This window comes from Protopterus annectens, chromosome 6.part0 (genome assembly GCF_019279795.1).
Source record: "Protopterus annectens isolate FY-2018-M chromosome 6.part0, PAN1.0, whole genome shotgun sequence".
Classification (NCBI taxonomy): Eukaryota; Metazoa; Chordata; order Ceratodontiformes; family Protopteridae; genus Protopterus; species Protopterus annectens.
The window spans coordinates 314,299,787-314,319,024 of NC_056737.1; the positions used below are offsets into that span (position 1 = coordinate 314,299,787).

General features: G+C 42.5%; 1 protein-coding gene across 2 annotated transcripts in view; it reads left to right on the plus strand.

Moving 5' to 3' along the window:
• LOC122804287 (retinol dehydrogenase 12-like) overlaps positions 1-18,590 on the plus strand; it is a 747,835-nt gene extending 729,245 nt beyond the window's left edge. For both annotated transcript variants that reach the window (XM_044074067.1, XM_044074066.1), the window contains one exon: positions 17,954-18,590. In XM_044074067.1, coding sequence (XP_043930002.1) covers positions 17,954-18,108 — 155 coding nt within the window. In that variant the 3' untranslated portion in view covers positions 18,109-18,590. The remainder of the gene's footprint in view (positions 1-17,953) is intronic.
• Positions 18,591-19,238: the final 648 nt, after the last annotated feature.

Sequence of the window (19,238 nt, forward strand, 5' to 3'; positions counted from 1 at the left end):
CTACCATAAATGTAGATGTTCAGTGTCTTCATCCTATCCTCTTTCTCTCATATTTGTGGTGTATTTGTGTTTCTTTGTTGGATTCATTTTTGATTTGTTGGGGGCTTCTGACATCTAGGGCAAGAAAGGCTGGAGAAGATGGCGTCGGCTGAGGGCTATGTACCACCCTGGCGTCAGGATACTCGGACCCAGACTTTGCTGCCTGCCGGCAGGAACACCCTACAGTTATGACTGCAACAGTGAAGACACTCGAACATCTACATTTATGGTAGGTGTACACAACTGTACTTTTTTTAAGGCGGTCAGCATAGGGCATCTGCTTTAAGCTTGTGATTCTTTTAGTGAGGTATTTCTGAGGCCTTTCCAGTTGTTGCAGATGTCTTGAGAGGTACATACCAAATGGGGCATTGTATTCTATAATGGGTCTAATGAGGGATGAGTACAGTGGGACAATGACCTCCTTTTTTCTGGATGAAAAGCCCTTTGTGATGAGGTGTGCCACATAGAAGGATTTCCTGACTGTTGTGGCGATGTGGTTATCGAAGGTGAGACCACTGTCCACCTGTGTCCCTAAGTCTCTTATCACACTTTCTGTGTTTAGTGTACTGCCACCTATATGGTAATTCATGGATACATGTTTTTCCCAAAGGGATAACAATACATTTCTTGGCATTGAGCTTGAGCCCATGGCTCTGGCACCAAGCATCTGTTTCTGTAAGGCCCTTTTGTAGAGTATCCACATCATTTGGGGATTCAATAATGGCTCCCAGTTTGCAGTCATCTGCAAACTTTGTTAACCAGAGTCCCTTAGTGTTGACCTGTACTTCAGAGAAGTAGATGCCAAACAAGAGCGGCCCTAGGACTGAACCCTGAGGTACTCCACTTGCCACTTGTCTGGAGCTGGATTTGGAGTCGGCTACTTTTACAGTGTGGGTTCTATCAGTAAGCCATTTAGCAACCCATTGGGTGACATAGGGATTAATGCCCAACTTAGTAAGTTTATCTATGATTCCAGAGTGGGGATGGTGTCAAAGGCCTTGGCAAGGTCTAGATAGGCTGTGTGGACCACCTTACCCTTGTCCATGGCTCTGGAGACTGATTCAAAGAAGTCAATCAGGTTCAGGAGACAAGATCGGCCCTTCACAAACCCAAACTGGGTGGGGTCCAGTGTTTGAAGGTTGCCAATGTCTTTGTTTATAAGTTCCATGATAATACGCTCCATGGCCTTGCAGATAAGGCTTGTCAGACTGATGGACGGTAGTTTCGGGATCCAAGGTGGATCCCCTTTGTGGATTGGGATAACTGTAGCTCTGCCGCACTCAGTGGGCACGAAACCTGAGGTGAGGCTATGATTAAACATGACACTTAGGTGAGGTGCCAGTTCATATTGTAGTTCATGTAGTACACAGCCTGGGATGTCATCTGGTCCCATGGATGCTGTATTCTTGGCTTTAGAGAGTGCGTTTTGTACCTGTGTGGCCGTTATTACTGGAATTTGGCAATCTTCGGTATTAAGATGGGCCATTTAGGGGTGAGATGGGGTGAAGTTGGCACTGAATCGATCTGCCAGGATATTGGCAATATCCTTCGGATCAGTATATTTAATGCCATTCTGTTTTAGCTCAGAGCAGATCTGAGCATTGCCATTTAGATTCTTGACATAGTTATAGAATGCTTTGTGGTTGTCTTTGGAATCTTTGGCAATTTTATTTTCTAACTAGCTTTGGAGGATTTTATGAGGCATCTCAGTTTCTTACTGAGGCTAGTAAGGGAGTTTTTTGCATCCTGGGATTTTCCTCTTTTCTGCAAAAGTTTCTTCCTTTTGTTGTAAAGTTTGTTTATGGCAGGGGACCACCAGATTGGCTTCCTTTTTTGGATGAGAGCATTTTGATTGTATTTGGGATGGCACGATTCATGCATGAGTGGATGTGCTCGTACAATGCCTTAGTGTAGGATTCAGCAGTTGAACTTTCAGTTCCCGTCTGCATGGGTGTCATGAAGTTTGTCACTTCTGACTTGAGTAGCATGAAGTTGGCTTTGGAGAAGTTTTTATGGTGGTTTCTTTACTGGGGGTGGGGTGGGATGTGGATGTTAAGGGTGATTAGCTTATGGTCAGACCTGACTAACGAGGGGTGACCATAGGTATGGAGCATTGATTTCCCATGTTGGTAATGACCAGGTCTAGGATATTGGAGCCCCTGGTGGAACTATGGATTAGTTGATCCAGGGCGTTGGAATTTATGAATTCCAAGAACCGTTGCGCAAAGGTGTTGGGACATGAGTAGTTTTCCCAGTTAATGGCAGGGTAGTTAAAATCACCCAGTATTAGGGTGTTTGGTTCTATCTTAATATTTTCCAGTATGTTTAGAAAGGTGTAGTGAGAATCTTGGGGTATGGTGGGTGATCTGTAGCAAGCTACAATTTGGATTGCAGTCTTACCTAGTGTTAGTTAGTCTCTTTTTTAGGAAGGACGATTGGATGTGCTCTATAGTCACATAAAGACAGAGAGGTGTTCAAGGAGATATCTCTGTTTCAGGCTGGGAGCTAATCACTATCAATTTTGAGCACTGTTCTTCAGTCTCAACACGTCCCCCAGGGTGTTTACAAAGAAGATGGTAGTAGTAGCAGCAGCATCACTCCATCTGCTAAGGGTCCAGGTTTTCCCATATTTAGACAGTTGACCCTGACCACTGCCTCAAAGAAAATGTGTTAACACACAGACTCCTTGCTGTGAATGCTGCACCAATTAGGTACAACAGTAAATCTACCAAAAAGTCAATTTGACCCAATGCAAAACATAGAATTTGTAAGTTAGTCAGCCTGCCGCATCACAGCCTCATCTCTTCTAAAGCATCAGTCTCCTACAGCATGACTCATTGTTTGCCTGCTTAGTCTTACAGCCTCAACCATTCTGTTAGTCCCTCTGACAAGATTTCATATGAGGCTGCTCCAGTGGACATTAGCAGTACAATGGTTGCAGAAATACAGTCACCTGTACACCAAGATCCGGCTGATGCCAATATTCAGGAAACACATGTCATGGTGGATTACATCACCATCACTGATTGAAGGCTTTCCTTTGTGAGAGATTCTCCTTCAGCATTGGTGACAATGGATGCTTCCCTTCTGGAGTGGCAAGTTTTTTGAAGTGAAGACTGTCCAGGGCACCTCGGTGCAGCCAGAGGCAGAGTTTGCACATAAATGTTTTGGATATGAGGTTGGTCCTCCTAGCGTTGCAGGCATTTCAGAATGCTCTCCTCAGAGGTGTAATAGAGGTACAGACAGTATGTCAGTAGTTTGGTACTTAAACAGGTAGGAATAAAGGATCTTACCCCTTGTTTTGAGAAGCGCTGAGGGTATGGCCATGGGCGATGTCTTCACAATGGTTTTCAGTAGCAATGTATATCCCAGGGACTTCCAGCGTTCTAACTACGTAGATGTATTCTGTATTCTAATTGTGCGGCATCAGATATATTTTAATGCCTCACCTGTAGCCCTTTAACACAGCAGTGACTACAAAGATTTTCAGTTGCTAGGGCCAAACACTCTGTAATCTTTTTGCTTCATACCTAAAATACAAATGCAGCAGTTACTTTGCCCTAGTACCGCCACAGGGACAGTCACCTTGGGATGCTCTCATCCATCATTGGCCCAGAGTTTCCTGTATGCCTTTCCTCCATTGCCACAGATGAACAAGTTCAGACAGAAGGCTCTGGTTATCCCCATAGCTCCCTTTATTCCTCAAAAGATGTGACTTCCTTTCCTGTGGCCTCTATCGGTTCAACTTCCTTGGATGTTGGATCACTTTCCAAACCTGGTATCCCACCTGGAAAGACTGCATCCTCCAGATCATTATTCCATAAGATTAACTGCTTGCATTCCTCCAGTTTTAATGTTAGCCGGAGATGCCACGCTATTACCTTCTGTAGTTCACATTTATTTATTTATTTATTTATTTACATTTGTTGACCGGGAAAGTCCAATTGGACGCAGGCCCATTTTCAGCGGAGGCCCAGGGAGAAAAGCTCCATAAATTAAAATATTACAGACATAGTTACAGATGAGGAATCCTAGCAATTAAAATATTACAAACAGTTACAGATGAAGAACATAGTACATTCAGTAGATAACCAGCATCTGTTCTATCCACAAAGACATAGCAGTTATTAACAATTGTTACAATAAGAAGTTACTGCCATATAATAAGTAGATAGGCATGGAAGTATCAGAGCTTGCTGTAATCAAAGGTAGTTAGTGGGGTAGAAAAGAGGTAGAGGGTAGATGGAGTGGGTGAAGTTAGAGGGGAGAGTTAGAAGGGCATAGCCAGCATGTTTTTAGATGAACTTTAAGTAATGCTTTGAAGTGGGTGCATGATGGTAGAGAGGTTATTGTGGGGGGGGAGGGTGTTCCATAATTTGGCTATAGCGCTGGAGAATTGTGCTTCTCCAGCAGTGTTATTGGCTCTAGTAACCTGTAATTGATTATTGTTGCTGGATCATAGTGGTCTGGTGGTGAGATAGGGCTGGAGTAGATACTGGAGGGATGGGACCTTTAGAGGACGGTTAACCAGTTTGTGGGCGAGTGCGAGTTGATACCATTGAAGGAGGTGAGGGAGTTCTAGCCAGCCTAGTTCAGTAAGTAAGAGACAGTGGTGACTGTGGTAGGATGCCTCGGTGGCAAAGTTGGCGATTTTGTTATAGCGGGTCTTGAGTTTATTTAGATCGCATTGCCTTAGGTTGGTATATATTGGAGAGGCATAAAGTAGGGTGGAGATGAGGTGCAAATTTGCAGCTGAAAACCTAGCTGCTTTGGTGAGGAGTTGCTTATTTCTGTATAAGGCCCCTAGTTTTTGGTGGGTCATGGATATGTGAATGTCAAATTTAAGATTGTTGTCCATTTCAACTCCTAACAGTTTGGTGTGATCTGTTGAGTGGATAGTGGTGTTGTCTTTTGCTGTGATGTTAAAGTGAGAGTTGTTTTGAGTATGTTTGGTGGGTTCGAAGATGAGGAGTTTAGTTTTGTTTGGGTTGAGTATTAACTGGGCATCTGATAGCCAAGTTTCAACAGAGGAAAAGGCATCCTGTGTGACCTTTTGCAGTTCGGGTAGGGACTGGGCTGAGCAGATGATGATTGAGTCATCTGCATATTGTATGAGTGTGCCATGTTTGGTGGCAGAGGCTAGATTATTGGTGAAAATAGAGAAGAGTAGGGGTCCAAGGATGGATCCTTGGGGAACACCAATAGAGACAGGTAGTTGGGGAGATATGTCATTTTGCCATACAACAGATTGCTGGAGGTCCGACAGGTAACTTTGAAATTAGTTGGTGACTGATTGAGAAAAGGATAGATTATTGAGTACAGAGAGGAGTTGTTTGTGTGGGACCATGTCAAATGCGTTAGATAGGTCTAGGAAAGTAGCAGAGGAGAGATGGCCATTGTTTTTATGGTGAAGGATAGTGTTATGGTTTGGTCGGAAACTATGTTGAGTATTAGAAAGGAGGTTGTTAGTAAGGATGTAGTCTGAGATTGAGAGTGAATGCATCTCTCTAGTATTTTGGAGAGTGGAGATAGAATCACTGTGGGGCGGTAGTTGATTAGTTCTGTGGAGGGGCTGCCTTTGTGAAGGGGAATAATGTGTGATATTTTCCATATTGTAGGGATGTAGCATTCTGACAGAGATTGGTTAATCAAGATGGATACTGGCTAGGCTAGGACGTCAGCTGCAATTTGTAGGAATTCACCTGGGAGATTGTCTACTGCTAATTTTGTGGGTTTAAGTTTAGTTAAAAGTTTTCTTATGTTGGAGGTAGGAATGGGAGAAAATGAGAAGAGTGTGGGAAGATTACTGGGTGAAGGTCTGGGGTGTAGGGGAGGGGGTTGTATTGTCTAGCTATTGATAGTACGGTTTGTGTGAAGTGCGTGTTGAATGAGGTAGCAATATTTTCTGGAGAGTGAGGATTGTTAGGTGTAGAGATATTGATTTTACATGGGTGGAGGATGGAGTTTGTGGAGGTCCAGAATTGTTTGGGGTTGTGTTGGGAGGAGTTGAGGGCAGACTGGTAGTATTGGATTTTGTCCTCCTTTATTAGCTTTTTGACTCTATTGCGTAGTTTTAGGAATTTCTGTCTAGCTGAGTGGGTTTTGGTTTTGTGCCAGTGTTCCCAGGCTTTATCTCGGTTTTTCATTTCTGACGTAGTGGTTTTCTGTAGCCATGGGGTGGGTTGGGCTTTGGTTCTGGTAAGTCTTATGGGGGCATGGTTATTTTGGATGCTTAGGAAGGTAGTATTGAAAAACTGGACTGCGTCATCTAGGCTGAGGTAATTTAGAGGGTGCCAGTTACATTCTTTGAGGGATGAGATGAATGTGATTGTGTTAAAGTGTAGTTTTTTACGTATTTGACGGTAGATGATAGGTTTAACTTGGTGTAGGTGTTTTTTGAGTAGGAATGTTGGAGAATGATCACTGAGGCTATCTGATAGGCAGCCTGCTATATAGGACTGGGGAATCTTGCTGACTAGTATCCAATCCAGGGTAGTGTGCTTGTTGGAGTTTTTATTTATTCTGGTTGTTTTTAGTATATTATATAGTTATAGAGTGTTTCATTTTTTTAGTGGAGAATATACTTTATCTTATCTTATGCAATTTATATGAATATAGCGCTAGGAAGTGTTCTGCCAGCGAGAAGCTTTTACCAATTAAGCAGTTAGTATTTAATTGGAGTACTGGCGTTAGTATGCATTTTCCATCTGAAGAAGTCTGTTTGCAGATGAAAACACTGTGTGTTGGTCTTTGGAAGCGTTTATGTGTATTTACTGAGGCCCAAAGGGGTATTTTTATGTGTGTTTTTTATTTTAAATAAGTGGAGTGGACATTAAATACTTTTTTACACCAAGAGGAGTTGTGGGCTTCTTCTAAGTGCTTTGGTTTCGTTTTGAGGTTGTTTATATTGTCAAATAAATTGATGTTAAGTTGTCAATCTCGCCTTCATTCTTGCTTGATGGGTTCGGAGCCGATCCTCGGCTCCGACACTGCTAAGCTCGAGAGTCACTTTTACCAGCTCGAGGCAGCCCCATATCCCATGATGCAAAGTAAGTACCCAGATCTCATTTGCCGCTGATGAGGTCCTCCTTTGCCAGCTCCTGGTAAGTGATTTAGATATTACTGTTTTAGCCCCCTTTTCAACTTAAAACTTTATTTTTAACGTTTATAGTTAATTTAAGTCCCTTTCTGACTAGAAAATCCCTCACTCCTTTATATTTTTAGTCAGGCCTTCTCCTCCATCCCCCTTGTTAGGGTGTGTGTGTATTAGAAGTCAGTTATCTGACTATTTGGGATAACTATTTCTTGGGACTGTGTTGTGTGTGTGTGTGGTTACAACTATGTCCAAGGAAAGGGTCTCAGGCTTTAAGAAGTGTGACTCGTGCTGTCAGAAGATGTCTCTGACAGACGGTCACACTTGCTTATACTGCCTGGGACCTCTCCACCTGCAGGACTCCTGTGCAATATGTCATTCTTTTAGCCAGAGAGTCCTGCAGGAGAGAGAAATAAATTGATTTTGAGGGCCTTCTTAAACCGGAGGGCTCTCCGGCTAAGTCGGCCCCGACTAAGACTTCCAAGTCTTCCAAGGCCCAGGCTTCTGTCTCTAAGCCTGCGGCCTCGGTTCCGACTCTTTCAGAGTTGAGATCGGCTCCGGCTGGAGCCGATCCTAGTTTGCACAAACCTTCGGCACCGATGGCTATCAGTGCCGATACTGGTTCGGTCACATCAGAGTCGGCTCCGACTGGCTCCGACCACCATGTGGCTCAGGCTTCGGTGTCAGCCGGCTCCAACACCGTTACTTTTGTGTCTGTATCGGCTCCGGCTGGAGCCGATACATCGAGACCTTCTGTCGGTGCCGAAAAGTTGTCGGCTCCGACAGCATCCATGGTTTCGTCGGCTCTGATGGTTCCTTCGAGGAAGAGGTCCAGGTCCCCTTCCTTGGAACCGATACTTTCGGCTCCGGCCTCTCCTCTCCTCTCGGAACGGAGCCATCGGAGCCGATCATCCAGGTCATCCAGGCTTTCTGACCATGATTTAGAGAGGGTGGTCAGTAGATTATTAAAATCACAGACACTGGCCCAGATGCTACATAGTCCGTCTCAACAGACGACTATTAGTCCACACCCCCTTGCAGTCCCTCCTTCGACTCTACCTCAGAGTTTGGAGCTGGAGTCTTCGGGAATGGTTTCTGCTATGGCTGAGGGACAGATACCCCCCCCCCCTTCTGCTCCCTCAGCCTCTACTCTTATCTCCTCTTCGAGACCTTCCTTAGAGGGATTCGGTGGTCGGGCTTCCCTGGTCTCCTCCAAGGGGTGAGTGGCATCGGACCCTTGTCCGACCCCACTCTTCCTTGGAGCCTCGGCCTTGGTGAGCTCGGCTCCAACATCGACCTCGAGCCTTCCCTTTCGGTGGGCCCTGGGTTCCTGGTTCTTGAACGGGTTCTCTCGGACCTCCCTGGGAGGAGCCGAGGTGATGAAGAGTGTGCTAGCCACTTGACTCAGCCAGCAGTCTGTTCCCTTAGCTCCTCCCTCACGGTGCCTGTCGATATCTCTGCCATCTCTCTTGCTCCCGGACCCAGTGATCCTCCGCCTCAGGTTTCCCCACTGGGAAGAACCCCTCTTCCGAGGATTCTCCTGATCAGTCAGGGGATCCTCCGCCAAGAAGGACCTGTAAGAGGAAACACGTAGACTCCCGAGTCTATCACTTCAGATACCGACTTAGATGAGTCGGAGGGATCCCAAGATCCCCTCTGAGGATGTCTCCTTTTCAGACATCCTAGAACTCCTTAAACAGAGGGAAACTGGCCTCCAATAATCCCTCTGAGGATGAGTCGGTATACCTGGGCGTTTGGATCTCGGCCCTCCACCTCCTGGGTGTCTCCGCCTTCGACCCCTTATGCAGGTTATCGCTCGAAGGCTTGGGCTGCTCCTGACTCTGTAGAGCCAGTTCCTAGGAGGCCTTCTAAATTTATTACTGCCCTTGGACAAGCAATTTGTCACAAAGGTGTCCCTGCTGATGCCATGGTGGTGGCGGCTGCCACTAAGAAGGAACTTGCAGATCCTTCCGTACCTGTCCATCCTCCTAATAAGGACTCTAGGACCATGGATAGGTATGGTAGCGGATGTTCTCTTCAGCGACCTTTGCTATCGCTGAACTACTTATGTCACTTCACCAGACTCCAAAGGGATATCCTTAAGGAGCTAGGTGAAGTAGTACAGGATCCCACAGCTGCAGGGGCTCAAGAAAAAATTGCTTCGCAGCTAGGAACCCTTAATTCTATTGTTAACTCCTCCATGACTGATATCATATGCAGCAGATGGAGCAGTAGGGCAGGTACAGGTGTGGCTCTTAGACGCCAAGCCTGGATGCGGCTCTGTAATTGCAGATCCCTTTAAGGCGTCCTTCACAAACTCTCCCTTTGATGGGTCAGCTTTGTTTGGCCCTCAAGTGAAGGAAACATTGACCAGGTGTGAGCAGGACGGCAAGACTCTTTCTGCCGTAGGGGTCCGTTTTCCACCCTTCTAGACCTTACCTAAAGGACAGAAGGGTGGCAAAATGTGGTTCCATAAATCCCAAGGAGTCATGCAGTCACGTGGTCAATTTACCCCTAGAGGCGGAGGGGTAACAATAACAGGCGCTCTAGAGGCAGAGGGTCTACAAAACCAGGGAAGCAGAGAGCCTCTCTCTGACAAGCCCTTTCAGCATCCCTGAGATGTTGCCCGACTGTCCATCCTTGGAGGCAGTCGGGAAGACTATCGCTGTACCCAGAAGCCTGGCTTTCCCTAACTCAAGACAGATGGGTACAGTCGATCATATCCGAGGGTTACAAAATTCCTTTCGAGGAAACTCCTTTCTCACTCAAATTCCCTTCCAGATGTTCCACCGGTCTAAGGGAAATTGCAGAGTTAGAAGTTTTAAAACTTCTGCAAAAAGAGCCATTCAGCCAGTTACAACAGATCATTCAGAGCCGGAATCTACTCAAGATTCTTTGTGGTCCCCAAAAGGCGGGAGACTGGAGACCAATATTGGATCTCAGCAGACTCAACAAGTCTGTGAGAAAGACAAGATTCGAATGGTCACACTTCAGTCAATTCTGCCCTTCTTACAGAAGGACAACTGGATGTGCTCAATAGATCTTCAGGATGCGTACTATCACATAAAATTCACAGGCGCTCCAGAAGGTTTCTCCGCTTCGGCTGGGGTCCAGTCATTTCCAATTCAGAGCCCTGCCCTTTGGTCTCACTACAGCCCCCAGAGTGTTCACCAAATGTATGGCAGTGGTCTCGGCTCACCTGAGACGTCAAGGATTCCAGGTGTTTCCGTATCTCGACGACTGGCTCCTTTCAGCCACCACCAGGCATCAGCTTCTTCAAGCCAGGGATTACACAATAAATCTTTGCACTCAATTGGGCATCTCGATCAACTACGGAAAATCCTCCTTGTTGCCCTGCCAGTCTATTACTGCTTTTTGAGTTCGTGTTTTGCAGCTGGTTTTACTTGTGCTGTTACTGTTTCTGCTGTTATTGGGAATTCCTGTTGGAGGTCTATCTCGCAGCCCTTAGCCTGGATATGGCAGTTGGAACTAGCTTGAATTCTTTAAAGTCTCTGATTAATATTGAGACCAACCCTTTACTGAACTGTGTGGACTCTACAAACTCTGCTACTTTGTCTGATGTTGTTCCTGAGCCAGAAAGCCTGGCAGAGTTTCATAAAATCTTGCAACAATTAGAGAGAAAGGTAACTGCATTTAAACGCTTGCAGTGGCAGCTTTATCTTTTAGCTTATGTGGAAAGAGGTATTGTCCCACGTGGGCTTAGGATTCTTAAAATGCCTTCATATGGCAATACTTTTCCTGAACTTTTAAAATCATGGCAACAGTTGAACATCAAGTTGTCTTTAGACTATATGTGCTTAATGAATGATTTCTTTGTTAAAATAGAAGATGAATATAAAAGAAATCTTCACCATGGAAAATGCCATTATGGAACTTTCTGTTTTTCTAAGTTAATTCATGTCTATCAGCAGATGCTAGATAGACTGCATACCCTCGACATAAGAATGGAAGCTACTAAGAAGCGTAAACTTTTACGTGACATTGGGGACTTCAAAGGGAATATTTTCTCTTGGCCTAAATCTGATTATCATACAACCTCTAATTATCAAACCCTACTTATAAAGAAGCACTTGATGCCTTAGATACTTTTGATGAACCTGTATGCAACACTAATGTAGAAACACCTACAACTAAAGAGATTCTCCCCAATACAACATCTGATGGGATAGTCCAACCTACACCTCGTCTGTAACCAGCTGCATGCGCATCTGTTAGGATACGAAATAAGAATGATGGCGCTGACAACGTGAATCGCTAACTGGAAAAAGACTCAACAACTTACTTTTAGCTTTGTACCTAAGCGTTTTCAGTTAGAACAACCAGAAGCAGTTGGAAATAAATCCCCAAGTCGAGGGGCTTGTTGTCTACACAAATTACATCTACAAACAAAAGGAAGAATGAAAGCCCTTTAGGACTGAACAAAGTAAGTCGCAAATGAACAGTGTATTAAACCTCTCCACTTTTGAATTACAATCAGCGCACTTTTCGCTTTTCAGTAAAGGTTTTAAATTTATACCATATGGTTGTGACAATATTGTCTCTGCTTTAACAGAACTAAAAATCTTTGTTCGAAATCTCAACTTAAGACTCCTATTTGGTAATACTCCTGCGCCTGAAAAATGTTGTAAACGTAGTAGCACTTTTATGCCAGTTAGTGTTCCTGTACTAAAGGCTTTTCATGACATTTGCGAGTTTCAGATTAGAGAACTCTATTTAAAACCTGTTAAAACAAGGCATATAATTTAAGCTTCTCTGAGTATAAAGCCTTAAAAGTTTACAACAGTGTAATGACATTATTATAAAACAAGCTGATAAAGGTGGCAAGGCTGTCTTAATGAATCGTGATAATTACTTTTCAGCTGTTTCTCTGCTTTTAAATGATGATACTGCCTTTAAAGTTATCACTAGAACTGATGTAAAAATTGTATAAGTTATGTGAACATGGTTGTGTATGAGCTGCAGCTTAATAATGACATAGATATTGATCTTTTTAACTATTTTACAGTACTTTGTCCTCTGATTCCACATTTATATGGGATCCCTAAGATTCATAAATCCCTGGAAAATCCACCCATGAGACCGATTGTCTCTGGAGGTGGTTGGGTTACTGAACCCATATCAGTTTATTTGCATAGGCAATTAGAAGTTTATTTACCTAAATGTAGTTCTATTCTAAAGGATACTTGTGATTTATTGTCAAAGCTACGGGTATGGTATAATAATGTAAAACTGATTTAAATACCAAGAAATATTATTTAGTGACGCTTGATATCATGTCCCTTTTCACAGTTATCCCCAATGATGTGGGAATAGAACTACTTAGAGAATTTTTGTCTTCTCAACCTAGTCCTGACCATAGGCTCATTAGCAATATCTGTTGCCTTATGGATGTAGTTCTGAGGAACAATGTGTTTATGTTTAATAATACCTTATTTCTTCAGTTAACAGGCGTAGCTATGGGCACATCCGTAGCAAATACTTACGCTAATTTAGTGCTTTACCAATGGGAATGCAATTATTTGTTTAATGCACAAAATCTATTTCTTAGTAACATTAGTTTCTATCAGCGATTTGTAGGCTATTGTCTACTAATAGGGAATGGTACTTTGGATGATTTGAATATTTTCATTGATTATTTAAATTCTAGTACTAATTTTTGAAATTTAAAATGGATGTGTCTGACAGCAGTATATGTTTTTAGATGTCAAACTGCAATTGAATGATGGCATATTAAACACTAGTATTTATAGAAAGGATGTTAGTAATGGAAGATATCATCACAGTAGTATGCAGCCACATGTCTTTAAAGGTGTAGCAAAATCTCAATTTATTAGAGCAAGTAGACTAACTACTGATAATACTACATTTGTTTCACAACTTGATAATATGGTAGAGGACTTTTTCTAGTGGATATGATATGAATTTATTATCCAAGCTTAAATCTGATGTAATGGAAGCTAGGCAGACATCACTTATACCAACTTTTTTGGAAGATAGGTCAAGCCTCACAGATAGTCAGTGTAATAACACCATTACTCAACATGAAATAAGGTACATCACAACTTTTAATGGTAGGTCAAGTTCAATTAGACAAATTATTAACAGGAACTGGCCCATTCTGATGGCATTGGATGAACTAAAAACTATATTGGGCACCAAGCCACATTTTACATATAAAAATATGAGGACGATTAAAAGTTTACTCTGTTATAAAGATTTTTATAGACCCTGTCACACACAATTGGCTGCTAAAACTGGTACTTTTCCATGTTTTAACTGTGTTGCCTGTGCTTACATCTTAGGGAATGGTAGTGATATCTTCACTCATCCTGCCAATGGACAAGTATTTAATTTTAAAATTACAGCTACTTGTAACACCACTTTTGTGGTTTATTTGGCTACCTGCATCTCATGCAGTTCAGTTTAGATGGGAAAAACAATACGTAAGCTTAAGGAACGTGTTATAGACCATAATTCTGAAATTAGGAGAAATTGTGACAATAATGCACTATGTAAACATATTAAAACTTGTGGTGAAACACATACATTTAAGTTTAGAGTGATTGATGCTCTATGTCCAAATGAAAGAGGTGGTGATGTCAACAACCTTGAGCTCAAAGAATTTGAATGGATTTTGAGATTAGCTGCTGACACTCATCCTGGTTTAAACAGCACTGTCAGTTTAAAACCTGTGTTAGTTAAGCTACGTAATATTGTAAAGTAAATATTTTATACTGTGTATCTACACATCTTTTAATATATTTATATGTATATGTCTTTAATGTTTAATTTGTTTTCTGTCACATGATTTCATTTGGCTGCTGGTCATGTGATTTTAGACCTGTATTTAAGCTTCTAGAGTTTAGTGTTTGAATGTATTAGTATTGAAGAAGGGTTACGCCCGAAAGCTCTGCTTTTTATTAAACTGGTTTTCTCTGCAAGTTTTCTCTTTCCAGTCTATTACTTTCATAGGCGCAAACTTAAACACTGTTCGGATGTCAGCTACCCTCACAGACCAAAGAATCTCAGATATACAAGGTCACGTGAGAATCATTCTAGCCAGCAAGAAAGTACAAGCCAGAATGGTTCTAAAAGTGTTGGGCCTCATGGCTGCGGCCATTACCCTTCTTCCCCTGGCTCGCTTCTATATGCGCCTACTTCAGTGGATGTTGTTCACTCAGTGGTCTTACCAACAACTTCCAATGCGTCACCAAATACTGGTGACACAGATTTGCAAGAATCATCTTTCTTGGTGGATTACTTCTCCCCAGATTCACCAAGGCAGACCCTTTGTACCCCCAACCCCGGTAGCCACTGTCACTACGGATGCCTCCCTGATCGGGTGGGCGGGGGCATTATCAGGGCAGGATGGTTCATGGGACGTGGCAACCGTTCGAATACCATCTGCACATAAATGTCCTAGAGATGAGAGCAGTGCTTTTAACGTTGCAAGCCCTCAACGACTTTCTTCCCTTGGGGACAATTGCAGTCCACACAGACAACATGTCTGTAGTATGGTATATCAACAAACAGGGCGGAACCAAGTCCTACCCCTTGTGTCGAGAAGCACTCAGACTTTGGCAATGGGCGATCTCCTCTCATCGGTTTCTGGTAGCACATCCCTGGGAATACCAACATTTTAGCGGACAGATTGAGCAGAGCTATTCTCATGCCTCACGAGTGGTCTCTCAAACAATCTATAGTGGAGGAGATTTTTCTAGAATGGGGCCCATGTTGCGATCTTTTGCTACTCCCCAAAACAGCAAATGCCCAGACTTCTTCTCTCTCTTCCCACTGCCAGGCCATCCCCAGAGACGCTCTGACCCAGGATTGGCCCCAGGGACTTCTTTATGCCTTTCCTCCCTTTCCTCTGATCCCACAAGTAATCCAGAAAGCCACCGTTTTGAGAGCCAAAATGATTCTCATTGCCCCTTATTGGCCTCGACAAATTTGGTTTCCGTTCCTCCATCGTCACCTTTTGGTGCAGCCGTGGCATCTGGACCCAGTGCCAGATCTTCTGATTCACCAATCGGGTCAGCTGCATCGGGTCAGCTGCACCGGTCTATCCCTTCTCTCAACCTCACAGCATGGTTGCTCCACTTCCTTCCTTAGCCAGGCTTCCTATGATCTCTAATCCTGTTAGAGACATCATAGTAGCTTCCTTAAAATCCTCTACTAGGAGGATTTATACTAGCAAATGGAAACGTTTTTCTTATTGGGCAAAAGCCAAGAATATTGATCCCTTCACTGCTCCAGTACAAGCAGTTTTGGATTTCTTAGCGGACATTTTTCATGCGGGCTCCCCTTCTTCCACGGTCAAAGTTCTCGAACTTTCATGTCGGGTTCGCAGATCACAACATTATGTCCCACAGGCTTTGTAGAGCCTTCTTGAAAGGAATTTTTCTCCTGAAACCTCCAATCAGGAGTCCTCCTCCTCAATGGGACCTAAATTTAGTGCTGACATCCTTGATTCTTCCTCCCTTCGAGCCAGCTGTTTCATGTTCCCTGAAATTTCTTTCATGGAAAACTTTATTCCTGGTTGCTATTACATCGGCTAGGAGGGTGTCTGAACTTCATGCTCTATCTGTTCGCCCCCCCCTATTTAGTCTTCCACAAAGACAGAGTATCATTGAGAACTAATCCGACCTTTTTGCCTAAGGTCACCTCAAAGACTAATTTGAATCAGGCTATTGATCTTCCTGTATTTTTCCCAAACTATTCAAACAGATCGAACAAAATTACATTATCTTGATGTCCACCGCCAACTCAGATATTATTTGGACAGAACAAAACAACTCAGGAAATCCGATCAACTTTTTGTTTCTTATGCTGATAACAAGAAAGGCCTTCCTGTCTCAAAAGTGACCTTGTCTAGATGGCTTTCTTCTGTCATCTCTGAAATTTATCAGCTCAGGGGAAAACAGCTGTGCTCAAAACCTAAAGCACATTCAACCAGAAGCTTAGCCACTTCAACAGCTTTTCAAGCTAGACTTCCATTAGACACTATTTGTGCAGCAGCCACTTGGGCCACTCCTCATACATTTGTTTCCCATTACAAATTGGAATTGGCCTCCAGGGACAGAGCCAGTTTTGGCTCTACAGTTCTCAAGAGTCTGTTCCATTGAGCCACCCAGGATAAAGGTGCTAGGGGTCCCATCAAGCAAGAATGAAGAGATTGACAACTTAACATTGAGAAGTTATGTACCTACCATAACGTTCCATGTTAGTTGTCTTCTCCTCCTTCCCCAGGCCTGGACAGACCTTTCTCTCTACAAGGAAGTATGCTTCTGAAGACCATGCAGTGCTGGTCCTTCTACCATCCTTCAGGGTTTTTTCTCTCCTTTCTTCCTTTTGGAAGTTATTATGCTAGGTGCTATTGCCTATTGTCATCAAACGAGATCTGGGTACTTACCGCCTTGCATCATGGGATATGGGGCTGCCTCGAGCTGGTAAAAGTGACTCTCGAGCTTAGCACCGAGGATCGGCTCCGAACCCATCAAGCAAGAAAGAAGGCGAGAGAAGACAACTAACATGGAACGTTATGGTAGGTACATAACTTCTCATTTACCTTTTTTAAAATAATGACTTTGTATAACGGTGCTGTAGTGTTCTCTGTGTTGTTTCCTCATTCTTCCCTGTTTTCTAATATACTGCACATGTGCATGGGACTTATGTTCCCATGCTTACACAGTACATCGGTGCTGTTAAGTAGAAGCAGCAGAGAAAAAAGAATCACAATTTTTCTATTGGTGTATGCTTGATTTACAACAGACATGCTGGTTGGGCTCAAAGTCAGTGTGCACATTTTTTTTTAATACTAACGAGAAGTCATTCTGTAATCTAAATGAATGTATTCCCCTACCAGTGTTTTTTTCTAGAATATTCCAACAGATGTAAATATAGACTACACAGCTTGTATGTGCACAGGCAGCTCAGGTTATACCTAAAAAGAAAAAAAGGAATTTAGAAAAGACAACCAGTTATTTGTTTCATTTTCTAAATTAAAGACAACAAAAATTGGAGAAACTGTCATTATCTAAATGGTTACAAGATTGCATCGGCCTTTGCTATTCATCTGTCAACAAATCTCTGCCTTCCAAACCAAATGCACAAGACTGTCAAGGCTCAAACTACCTTAACAGCTTTGTTCAGAAACCTGCTTTTGGATGAAATTTGTGCAGCTTTCATGTAGTCTACCTTGCGTACATTTGTTAAACATTACAGTCTGGATATTCATTCTGGAGTACAGCCTCCTTTGGGTCTTTCGTTCTCAAAGAAAGGTCTTTTGTTGTAGCTTCACCCAAAGCCTGCTGGGGATTGTATCTCTTCCAGTGTGCAGACAGGGCCAACTTAAGGTATGTACTTACCAAAGCATTATACACTGAAAACATCTCTTGCACCTATTCCCCTCCAAATGGTTTCATCCAAAGGGGCTTAGAGGAGCTTCAGAGGCCTGTAATTGGTGCCCAGGTGTTAAATTGTCCATATCTTCAGTAGCTTTTTGTCTTATTATAACTGTATCTTTGATAGCATGAGGGCGTTACTTGATCTATTGAACTTTTTGAATGCAGTGCATTATGAGACTTGGAGGAGCTCAGAGTATTTATTTTTCTTGTGGAGATGAGGCACCTTCAGTAACCCATCTTCCTGTTTCCAGTATGTGGACAGAGGCCAACTAAATCTAATGTTCTGGTAAGTAACATTTCTCTTGTCAAATAATTGCTTACTTATAACTTGATATGGTACATTTTGACTTCTGCAGACCATTTTCAATCTTTTTCCTGTACTCTCATTGAACAGAGACTGTCATCCAGCATCTGTTGCACTCCAAGCTCAAAATAATGAAACTGCAGAAAGACTCTGGCACACAAGCTGCCAGCTGCTGGGAATTCAGTGGGAATAGAGCATTAAAACTTGATACAGCAAAGACTGCAGAATACACACTAGCAAATTGACACAAGAACTCACCATTTATAATCTACGGACTGCAGCAAGCAGCAGAAGTAATGTAACATTCCAAATGCAAAATTAAGAAGCAGCAGTAGTTAAGCTGCAGAGAAATGTACATGGCAATGATAAATATTATGTAATGTGGTACAACAACTAGTTTGGAGTCTGCGTATTAACTGAATTTAAGTTATGTATAAGAGTCAATAATTATTTTCTTTTGCATTACAAATAGTGTTATGTAGTTAGAAAACATGATTTTTAAATGAAATGGTGATTGCATTGCTACATGGTTGTAAATTCTTGCTGAAGCTCTACATGTCATTAATTTTATAGCTTATTAGCAAAATTTTGATTTGTATACTGGATAAAGAAGATGGTAGAGGAACCTCAGTCATATGTTGGTAACGTAGAAAGTGTATCAAATAAATATCTATTGAAAGAACATGCCATAAGTCTGTAATTAAAAACATATACCCACCATTATTAATCTGGTCTATCATCTTTACCTAAGCATGCCAGTTACTGAAAATCTAAATAGGTCTGAAGCCTGTAGTTAAAAATTGTGCACCATCCTTACTAATCTGATCTCACATCCTACTTATTTACACAAAAAGAAGTGGAATGTTGGGGAGGCAGACAGATGCAATAATAGAATGGTGGTAACAAATCATGTCATATTGCTTGCTGACTGGCCAGCACCTGCATGCGTGAACAAGACATCAGTGTGGGACAGGAATAAGAAAATGAACATAAACACTAAGTATAGCAGTGAACCAATTTCAAAACTTTACAGTAAGACATCTCTGTGACTTTAAGAAAAAGCAGATTATAGTGTGAAAGAATGGAGGAAGACAATGCTTTAAGAAAATGTGATTATTCTCGGAGTAAGGTCAGGCATTACACAGGCTTACCTTCCACCTCCTGAATTGTTTTTTTAGTTTTCTGCATCTTTAAATGTTACGAGGAAGAGTATGAGTTGCTGATGTGACTAGAGGGAATTAGGAATGGTCTATTTTCATATTTTCCAGTCTTTTAAAGAAAAAATCACATTGAAAAAGAAAGCCGCAGATCCAGCCTTTTATTTTTTCATAGGTAGCCAAGTGGAGGAAGATACAGTTATGGCTAAGTGTGTGTA